The following is an 11,071-nucleotide window of genomic DNA, read 5'->3' as shown; positions in this document are numbered from 1 at the left end:
TTCTTCTTCTCTCTCTCTCTCTCTCTCTCTCTCTCTCTCTCTCTCTCTCTCTCTCTTCTTTCTCTCTCTATCTCTCTCTATCTCTCTCCTCCATCTCTCCCTCCACCCTCTCCCTCTTTTCTCCCTCTCCCTCTCTCTTTCTATCTGTCTCCCATCCCTCCCTTCTCCCTCTCTCCCTTCTTCTCTTTCTCTTTCTCTTACTCTCTTCTGTCTCTTCTAACAGTTACAGTGAGAAGGTGTGTTCATTGTAATTTTTTTTTTTTCCTTCCACAGGTAGAGACTGCTTGATTCCAGACATTGGGCGGCAGCGCAGAAGTCCCAAGGACGCAGCTAGCCTGATGCTTAGCTGTGTGCACCCAAACCTTTTTGTTCTCTTCAAGAAACTGTTTGGTGCAGCCCCTGCTGGTGACTCCGAGTCCGAAGCAGACATGTACAACAACTTTGGTCCTCAGTGGCCTTTTGTCAGACAGAGACATCCAGCTAGTGCTCAGGGCCTTGATCAGAAAGTGCGGGCTGAGAGGATAACGATCGAGGGGGATGTACTTAGGTAAATAGGGGAACTTTGAGATTTTTGTCCTACTTTCGTGTTGTTTTTGGTTTATTAGTTGTTGACAATTGTTTCTCCATTTAAAATAAGATCTTGTTCCACTTGGTTTGCCATCTTTATGTGAGTAATTTTTGCTTGCCTCTATAATTATATACATTGATTTGTAAATACTGAATGCTTTAGACGGATAGACAAAGTTATTTACCATGTGAAGTAGAGGAATTTGAAATGTATGAGGGGATGATGAGAGAGAGAGAGAGAGAGAGAGAGAGAAAATAAGAGAGAGAGAGAGAGAGAGAGTGAGAGTGAGAGTGAGAGTGAGAGTGAGAGTGAGAGTGAGAGAGAGAGAGAGAGAGAGAGAGAGAGAGAGAGAGAGAGAGAGAGAGAGAGAGAGAGAGAGAGAGAGAGAGAGAGAGAGAGCAAATGAAAGGGGGAGCAAGAGCAAGTGAAAGAGATAGCAAGAGCAATTGAAAGAGAGAGCAAGAGCAAGTAACAGAGATAGCAAGAGCATGTGAAAGAGAGAGAAAGAGTAAGTGAAAGAGACAGCTAGAGCAAGTGAAAGGGAGAGCAAGAGCAAGTGAAAGAGAGAGCAAGACCAAGTGAAAGAGAGAGCAAGAGCAAGTGAAAGAGAGAGCAAGAGCAAGTGAAAGAGAGAGCAAGAGCAAGTGAAAGAGAGACCAAGAGCAAGTGAAGGAGAGAGCAAGAGCAAGTGAAAAAGAGAGCAAGAGCAAGTGAAAGAGAGAGCAAGAGCAAGTGAAAGAGAGAGCAAGAGCGAGTGAAAGAGAGAGCAAGAGCAAGTGAAAGGTAGAGCAAGAGCAAGTGAAAGAGAGCAAGAGCGAGTGAAAGAGAGAGCAAGAGCAAGGGAAAGGTAGAGCAAGAGCAAGTGAAAGAGAGAGCAAGAGCGAGTGAAAGAAAGAGCAGGAGTAAATAACAGAGAGAGCAAGAGCAAATGAAAGAGAGAGCAAGAGCAAACGAAAGGGAGTGCAAGAGCAAGTGAAAGAGAGAGCAAGAGCGAGTGAAAGAGAGAGCAAGAGCGAGTGAAAGAGAGAGCAAGAGCGAGTGAAAGAGAGAGCAAGAGCAAACGAAAGGGAGAGCAAGAGCAAGTGAAAGAGAGAGCAAGAGCGAGTGAAAGAGAGAGCAAGAGCAAGTGAAAGAGAGAGCAAGAGCGAGTGAAAGAGAGAGCAAGAGCGAGTGAAAGAGAGAGCAAGAGCGAGTGAAAGAAAGAGCAGGAGTAAATAACAGAGAGAGCAAGAGCAAATGAAAGAGAGAGCAAGAGCAAACGAAAGGGAGTGCAAGAGCAAGTGAAAGAGAGAGCAAGAGCGAGTGAAAGAGAGAGCAAGAGGGAATGAAAGAGAGAGCAAGAGCGAGTGAAAGAGAGAGCAAGAGCAAACGAAAGGGAGAGCAAGAGCAAGTGAAAGAGAGAGCAAGAGCAATTGAAAGAGAGAGCAAGAGCAAGTGAAAGAGAGAGCAAGAGCGAGTGAAAGAGAGAGCAAGAGCAAGTGAAAGAGAGAGCAAGAGTGAATGAGAGAGAGAGCAAGAGCAAGTGAAAGAGAGAGCAAGAGCAAGTGAAAGAGAGAGCAAGAGCAAACAAAAGAAAGAGCAAGAGCAAGTGAAAGCAGAGAGCAAGAGCAAACGAAAGAGAGAGCAAGAGCAAACGAAAGGGAGAGCAAGAGCGAGTGAAAGAGAAAGCAAGAGCGAGTGAAAGAGAGAGCAAGAGCAATTGAAAGAGAGAGCAAGACCAAGTGAAAGAGAGAGCAAGACCAAGTGAAAGAGAGAGCAAGAGCAAACAAAAGGGAGAGCAAGAGCGAGTGAAAGAGAGACCAAGAGCGAGTGAAAGAGAGACCAAGAGCAAGTGAAAGAGAGAGCAAGAGCGAGTGAAAGGTAGAGCAAGAGCAAGTGAAAGGTAGAGCAAGAGCAAGTGAAAGAGAGAGCAAGAGCGAGTGAAAGAGAGAGCAAGAGCGAGTGAAAGAGAGAGCAAGAGCGAGTGAAAGAGAGAGCAAGAGGAAGTAAAAGAGAAAGAGAGTGATTGAGTGAGTGATTGAGTGAGTGATTGAGTGAGTGATTGAGTGAGTGATTGAGTGAGTGATTGAGTGAGGGATTGAGTGAGGGATTGAGTGAGGGATTGAGTGAGAGAGAGAGAGAGAGAGAGAGAGAGAGAGAGAGAGAGAGAGAGAGAGAGAGAGAGAGAGAGAGAGTGAGAGTGAGAGTGAGAGTGAGAGTGAAATTCATCATACCTTGCCACTAACTTGTTTATATTGCAGCTACAGTGAAGAGGAGGAGGAGGAAAGAGTTGGTGTTTACGTTGGAGAGATGCCAGTATCTGCAGAGCGTTGTTATTTTGAAATCGAGATATTGGACATGGGTGTGCAAGGTGCCATATCAATAGGTGAGATTTTTTATTTACGTAGAACATGTTAGTTTTAGTTCTGGCACTCCCTGCTGAAGTGAGGCAAGGGACATGCACATAAAGCTGAGAAAACACTGGTGTAATCACAGTTCATATTCTGTGGTATCATAGCTCAAATTGTGGAATGATTTAAGAAAATTTGTGAATTCTTAATTTAGTGTACAAGTAGGTTTCTTTATAGGAGAGAATTGATTGCTGTGTATTTTGTGCTGTAGTTTTTTCCTTTCCTGGAACTTTGCTACTTAATTTTGCTTACTAAATACTAGTATTGAAGTTATGCATATTTAAGTTGGTTATTTGGTAAATGTTTAGTTTTTGGTTAGATGTTATATCTAAGATTGTTTACAAATTTCAATGACATATGCCAGTATTTGATGATCCTGTTTTATATATGTTGTACTTCCACTGGATAACTGTTAGTCACATCTGCGCACATGTTTATATTTGGTTCAAAATGGTTAGCTTTGTGCTCATTTAACTTATGCTATTTTGTGGGAACATTTTTGTCAATATTTCATTTCGTTCTTCGCCGCCAATTGTTGTGTTTGTTCACAACTTATATATTATTAGTACTCCATATACTAACCTGCAAGGTGTAAATATGTTGCTCTAATTAATCCTCTATGGTAATCCCATGTTAGTCACCAACTTTATAATGTTGGATCTTCTTATAACCTTCAATAATACAGTTAATTATTTGCTGTCTTGTAACATGCTGCTTGTTTAAATAAGATATTGTATGGTGGTGCATGCACTAAGAAAATGTATTGTTGGGGTAACTTACATAACTTAATTGTATTGTTAGTAATACCCTAATACACAGTACAAAACTAAATAGGAATTGTATAATTAATTCATAGACATAACAAGAAGTGATTTCTGTTATCTATGATATTTTTTCTTTGAATCCTCATGTAAATATCATGGTTTTGTTTTTCAATTTTTAATGTATCTGGGTATCTGTTCCAGGTCTTTGTTCTGCAAAATACCCACTACACAAGCTGCCTGGTTGGGCTGCTGACAGTGTTGGATATCATGCAGATGATGGAAGGTACATGTGTGTGTGTGGTTCTCTTTTTATTCTTCAGTGATCAGATTCTCAATTTATGAGAAGGAGAATTACTGTGAATGAAGTTGCAGAAGAGAGTAGAAACCTCTATGATCTTGGTTATGGTTTAAGATATTCATCTAGGTACAAGATTTTGAAGGTTTGATTAATAGAAACTTTTATCCTAAATTTCTGCTTTTTAGATTATACAAAGCCCGTCCTAGAGGAGTGGTGTTTGGCCCAAGATGTGGGGCTGGTGATCGCATGGGTTGTGGAATAAAATTTGAGCAGATCTCACCTGAAAATGATCCATCATCAGTACCAGTTTTCTTCACAAAAAATGGGAAAGAGGTTTGTTCGATTTTGTTACTTTTAGATTTACCTGATGTTTTATTGACTTTTAAAAGCATTTTAGAGAGATTGCAGTGAATGACTAAGATAAGGAGTTCAAGAGCTATGTACCTTTTTAATATTGTTTGTTATGTAACACTGCTATAACAGCATTAATTAATAGATGTCTGAGATAAAGATAAGTTTACCTATATCCAGATATGTTAAATTTTCCGCACTGTATTTACAGTCACACAGTTTCTAAAAAGTCTATAATATCTAACAGGTTGGATCTGTAATGGTAAGAGTTCCTCCTGGTGGACTGTACCCTTGTGTAGGGTTGGCAGCAGCTGGTGATGCTGTCAGACTGTCTCCTCAACTCCTTTGGCCTCCAGATGAAGACACTCACATGTCAGTAGATTCTATGGAAGAGGAATGGTTAAGACTGCATGACATTCGACTAAATGGACAGGTATGAGGGCTTCCGGATTGATGATGATTTCAGATATAGATCACTGGAATATGGAGTATAACAAGAAGAGGAAGGTTCTATGTTTACAGGAATAAGCACCATGATTATCAAGGAAATACTACTTTATGAACACCTACAAATAAAATAGTACTAAGCTCATTGTCATAAAAACACACTGTTGAACTGAATTGAAGCTTTTCTCCTACCTTAAGCAGATGCTGGAGTACTGTGGCCGTGGTAAGAGCCTGGTTGATGTTGGCCTTGCTCAAGCCCGTACACCATTAAACACAACTTCGCACTATTTTGAAATGGAAATAGTTGATCCAGGGCGGTCTGGTTACATCACCATTGGATTGACGAAAAAGGTAATGAGTTCAAAGTAAAGTTATGGTTTCCATTTATGCTTTTGAAATATTTGTTGTTATTGGAGGCCATTATGTTGATGAGTTATTTGCTTTATTATTGTGTAAATTGTACAAATTAATACTTCAACTGTTTGTATGTATAGATGAATAATTTACTGAATAATGCAGTATTATAATTTTCTAGCTGCTTTCATTGCATGTTTTTTATTATGTTTTATCTTTTTTTCTTTTCTTTTGTGCTGGGATTTATACTTCTTTCTTTCATTTTCACAGGAATACCCAAAAAATAGACATCCTGGCTGGAATAGAGGGAGTATTGCTTACCATGCTGATGACGGAAGAGTGTTTGCAGGTAGTACGGTGGGCTCCCTCTTTGGGCCAAGATGTCAGAAAGGGGATGTCATGGGTTGTGGCATTATATTTCCCAGAGATTATGTTTGCAATTATGACAGGTAAGCCCTATTTACATTATGATGTAACAGTTATAAAGTGTTTAGTAATGAGTGCTAGGATATAGCTACAGCATTGTCAAGATTAGCACTGAAACTCAAATTTGAGATTTTAATGTTGCATTCATATAGAATTGTTTTATACTGGAGAATCATGCTTAAAAATGTGATCAGTGAGCTTGATTCATTTGCAGTCATTTGTGTAAAACTCACGAAGTTAGTCAATCATCCAACATGATTTTACATCCCCACAGTGAAGGAGGAAGCATGGAGGAAGAAAGCCCAGAACCTTTGGAATGTGAGGACTTGCTGGAACATTTATTACAGTACCCCCAGCCTGGCCTGCCCCCAGATTTCTCACCACAGTATCCACGTCTCCACCAACACCAGCACCACAACCACATACTCACCACTGATTCAGAGGAGGAGGAGGATGACGATGAAGATGATGAGGAAGAAGAGGAGGATGACTCACTTGAACCTTCACGACATCATCCAGTTGGAGGAAAAGTGCAGGTTGGCCCCCTGTGATTTTCCTGTGGATTTTCTTTAGTCACTAATATCTTTGTATTTTGCTTTGCAAGATCACCAAGCTATATTTCAATTAAAGTCTTGATTCTAGAGAGAATTACAATTCACAAATATAACTTCTTAACACTGATTTATTGTGAGTTTGGAAAATAAAATTTGTTTAGCCTGTACTCTGTATAAGGTTCTTAGTTCATTCTCATGATATTACTGGGTTACAGTAGGAATTATGTGGGAATAATGACTTGAGTGAATTCATAAATGGTTTACTATGTGGAATTAGTACTGGGATACAGCAACATGAGAATTGTTTGTTGGTCTGAAATTTGCTACACTGAAAAAGCAAGTGACATGCAGTTTTGAGAAAATCTGCACAGATAGTTAACTTACAGTAGTTGAAGAAGTTAGGAGCACTTTGACAAGAAAATCACCAATTAGCCTAACATAATGGAATATGAAAGACATTATATGAATATTATTGTACAGTAATATGTTCTGTGATTATTTTGATGTATCCTATGATGCAACTAGTCTGTTATTATATAAGAAATAGTTAGAAATAGTCAGGAATATATTACTTACTGTGTTATGTCATATCCCCCTCTTTTTAGAAACCCAAGTTGGGTCATCAACTTCTAGATTTTGTTACTACAGGTTTTCCCTAGTTTCATGAGTTTTATCTTGCGTTGAGCCAGAGAGTTGAATTTCACATTTTCTCACACTTAAGCCATTTATGTCACTTTTCAGGTGTTTTTCACAAGGAATGGCCAGATGATCGGCAGGCGAGAGGTTGCTCTCCCCAAAGGAGGGTTTTTCCCCAGCATCAGTATGGGAAGTTTGGACGAACGTGTGAGAGTTGATCTGCGACCATTGACTGGCTAGTACATGAATTGCATTGCAACACTCATCTTTCTATCTCATACTATCTTTATTGACATAGTGCAGATTTTTCCTCGAAAGAGTAACATATATGGGTGGTAAACTACATTTTCTATTTATTGTACCACTTTCCAACTCCTTGAATATGATTTACATAAATGACAGGAGAAAACAAAAAGAAAAAAAAAAGAAAAAAATCAAGCCTTACATTAAACTTCATTTCTCGTAATGTGTCCTATATTGCATCTTTACTCACACTTATATGTAAACAGTAATAAGAACATGGAGAGAGAAAAAAATGCTTATTCTTATAAGTTCAGGGTCATTTATGTGTACTGACAATAAACCCCAATATTTTCTATTCTTCTCTTTGTGTTGCTTTTACTCAGTAGAAACTAATATTGTAGGCCATTCTTTAGAACTGTAGAACTGAAATAGTGGGAGAGAAGCTAGACCATCTCTCTGCATAACGGGTGTACAATATTTTTATTCTGTTACCTTTTTTATGAAAGCAGTGGTAAAAGATTTGCATAGGAGATATTGACACAATTTCCATGGGATGAAAGATCAAAGATATTATATTGGTTTATTGCTAATGTAACCTCATTGCACAAACTGAAATGCATGTGTATGTATGTATGTAGAAATCACTTATGAAGGATTCATTGTAATTTTCAAGTTTTTTTCTTTTTTTTTCAATTTGGATTTGAAAACATTACCATGCAAGTATGGATTTATTTTTTTTTAGGAAGGGTTCTGCATTTCATGCCCTTTTAAGTTGGTTTGTTTCTGTCTGGATGAACTGTTGAATGCATTATGCCAGCTGTATCTTCTATTTGTGCACTGTTGTGCCTTAGGTTAAGAAAAGTGCATGTAGAAGACATTTTCTTTTTATATATGATTTTTATCATAGGGACTATTGATACAATATGATTTTGAATTCTGCATCTTCATGTTCTGTTTTCTTCAATCTGTCATATCAATCACTAGCACACAGTGAATAGTCATAAATGTTGATAGGTAATGCAGCAGAATTTCTGTTTGTGTTTGAGATTAACTGGTCAATTTATGGAAGGGGCTGTAGGTAGTAACATGCAGTGGTAAAGGACTTTTATTATTTTTACTACAGGATATTTCTTGCTTGACGGTTGTAACATGAATCAAGTAGCACAAGGCACTGCCTGCTCTACAGATAAGGTGACAATGAGGTGAAGACTTGGTAGGATAATAGTTATTGCAAAATGAATTTGGCTTTGAATTGCTTATCATTACTTGCTCTCTATGCAGTTGCCTGCTTTGTTGCTGCCTATGTTGTAGTCATCTACAGGAGGCAAACACAGGATATGAGCAAGTTTGCATATTTGATTTTCACATGGTATAAGATAGCACCTTTACTGTAAGAAACATGAATAGCATTGAATTATTGTTCAGACAGTAATTCATATTTGTTATTGCAACATGTTAATGATAGATATAGCAAGGAAGAAACTAGTAAACTCTCAAGAATAGAGAAAATGTGTATATACACAGTAGATACAAGTATACTGTTCTCTATAGAATGGAATGGAAGATGTGTAATTTTCCAATTTAAACACAGGTAAATGTAGGATAACTTCACCAGATAAGGACAGAAAAGTTACATTCTCTTTCTTTTGTCATCATAAAGACAAAAATTTGCAAAAGCATAGTAAAGGTTCTACAGAATAACAGTAAGAAGTCAGACAGAAGACATGTGAACCAATAGGCAGAGACAGATATTCCATATTTGCTGAAATGTAATCATACAGAGTGAAGGGCAAGACTCAGGGTAGACCATTGCCAGTGGGTAATGTGCTATCATATCATGGTGAATAATCACATACATCAGTTGATGTTACACAGTGTCATGAGCATATGTCCCAATTGAAAAGATAAAATCTTGCTTTTCCAACCATAAGCTGAGCAATTGCCGAAGCACGGAAGGGCATGCACTAATGCTGGACTTCACTGAAAATTTTACTTGTCAGTAATGGGATCAGTGTTGTAGCAAAGCACATATACAAATGATGAATAGAGAGATGTGATATATTCAGAATGCCTCACAATGGCCAAGAGCCAAGTCCAGGAAGTTTAAAATGTGCAAGAATTTCATTATAGCTAGAATTCCACAGGGATTATTTATTGCATCAGTTTTTGTTTTAGTAGAGGATAGACAAATATGAGTATTTTTTCTATATTCAAGATTCTTTATGTCAGGGTATATCTCTAGTATTTCTAGATATTAAATGATTATAGACAACAGGTTTGATGGAATCCATAAAAGACAGAGTATATCTAATTTCAGATGCTACAAAACAGTGGATTCCAGTATCATAGTTACTTCACTAATATGATATATGGAGGAATTAATAATATCCAGTTTTCTTCTTTTAACCTTTCTTCAGGGGAAGAAAGGTATTAGAAAATATGTTTTGTCCATTAAGATTTTTTGTCATACTTCAGTTTATTTGATTTCAGCCAGTGAAGTTGTTTTGTTTCCCTCAGTGAAGTAAGAAAGAAATTATCAAAAACAATGAAATTTGTATGTAAATTTAGTTCAAGTAAGGGTCTGTAGCATTATTGTATGAGGTATGGTTTCCAATTGTAATAGTAGAGAAGAGTCCATTCAAAGTGAATATTCCTCTTGTAACTGTATCTGAAAAGGGTAATTGTCTCACATAGCAGATTGTTTTTTTTGTTACATGACATGAAAAAGTAGTATCCAAAGCCAAGATAGTGACATTGCTCAAATACCTCTCAAATTTTCCTAGGAAAACATTAGGTAGAGTAGAGAACTGATTTCAGTTCTGTTCATTAGTTCATTTTATTTTGATTGCAAAAGATTTGCAGACTGCCGTTATAACCACTTTTTTAGTTGTGCCATATTAGTGGACTGAACTGTGTAGGAGTGTTTGAATTGGTAATTTTATTGAAAGTTAATTACACATCATTAGTTTACTGAATAAAACAGTATAATATTATTCCCTTTTTTTCTGATGATAAGTAGTATAACAGGCATATTCATTATCATCTTCAAGTTAACAGAAATTATGGTATTCCTTTTATTAGATAAAAAAACATGTATCCCTGAATGTGATCTTGGAAACTCCCTAAAGAGCTGACAAATTTATTAATGACATATGCTATGATTTTGCTTGCATATTTTTGTAGACAATCTAATTGCATTGTTAGAATAAAGTCAAATACCTTAGATAGATGCCAGTTATCTTTATGTGAGAAAGAGCATTACTCAGAATGCGATTCTGTGATTCTGTTTCCTCTTAGCAGATGTTTTACCCAAACTCGGAGAAATAGCAACTGCTCCATGACAACATCATCTTCGTGTTTAGAAATAGGATGTATTTTTGATGTCATCCATTCCATCCTAAGTTTGCCTTGATGTTTTTTCCATATATAGTGATCATTGATTAATGGGCTATGATATAGTAGGAATTATTTAGAGTGATGATTGCAATGCATTTTAGAGAACCAGAAAATTTATTATATCAATTGTAGACTTGGAGATATATATATATGCCATATGAAAAACAGTAGGTATATAAAGTGGGTGTATTTCCTTGTTGCTGCAGTTTAACAAGATATGGACGTGTGTGGTGGGTGGTGTGGATGTTTCTTCTGCCCTCAGGATGTTGAGATTGATATGTACTGTTGTCTGTGTATGGGAATATATAAACTGCTTTTTCATTCCATCTTCATGTCCAGTATGTATCTGGAATTTTTCTTATTTTTCCCCTCTTTTTCTATTTTCTTTTCCAGCCTTCATACACAAGCAAAGAATGATTCACATAGATGGTAGAGACTTGGAAATAGGGTTCATAATCTATTCTGTGAAATGAAAAGCATATACTTTAACTGTATTCTTGACAAATCATCTATAAACACAAAAATCATTAACTACAATCCAAGTATCAGAAACTGAAAAGATGCACCAGTGTAGCATTATGCCCAAGTATATATCTCCATATTCTATTTCATAGTTATGGAGGTCACAATATATACACATATAT

At 37.2% G+C, this 11,071-nt stretch overlaps 1 protein-coding gene across 2 annotated transcripts in view; it reads left to right on the top strand.

Annotated features, from left to right (window-relative positions):
• Window positions 1–245: 245 nt before the first annotated feature.
• LOC113800569 (SPRY domain-containing protein 3) overlaps window positions 246–11,071 on the top strand; it is a 13,223-nt gene continuing 2,397 nt past the window's right edge. Inside the window, exons 1-9 of one of the 2 annotated variants that reach the window (XM_070139411.1) lie at window positions 246–547; window positions 2,809–2,933; window positions 3,924–4,005; window positions 4,206–4,353; window positions 4,619–4,804; window positions 5,020–5,169; window positions 5,443–5,621; window positions 5,873–6,134; window positions 6,894–11,071. The exon at window positions 6,894–11,071 is cut by the window's right edge and continues 2,397 nt beyond it. In XM_070139411.1, the coding sequence (XP_069995512.1) occupies window positions 339–547; window positions 2,809–2,933; window positions 3,924–4,005; window positions 4,206–4,353; window positions 4,619–4,804; window positions 5,020–5,169; window positions 5,443–5,621; window positions 5,873–6,134; window positions 6,894–7,028 (1,476 nt within the window). In that variant the 5' untranslated portion in view covers window positions 246–338 and the 3' untranslated portion in view covers window positions 7,029–11,071. Of the gene's footprint in view, window positions 548–2,808; window positions 2,934–3,923; window positions 4,006–4,205; window positions 4,354–4,618; window positions 4,805–5,016; window positions 5,170–5,442; window positions 5,622–5,872; window positions 6,135–6,893 lie in introns of both variants that reach the window. The other variant, XM_070139410.1, reaches the window with a different exon arrangement.

Source organism: Penaeus vannamei, chromosome 25 (assembly GCF_042767895.1).
Source record: "Penaeus vannamei isolate JL-2024 chromosome 25, ASM4276789v1, whole genome shotgun sequence".
Lineage (NCBI taxonomy): Eukaryota > Metazoa > Arthropoda > Malacostraca > Decapoda > Penaeidae > Penaeus > Penaeus vannamei.
This window is presented reverse-complemented; position numbering and strand designations above follow the sequence as displayed.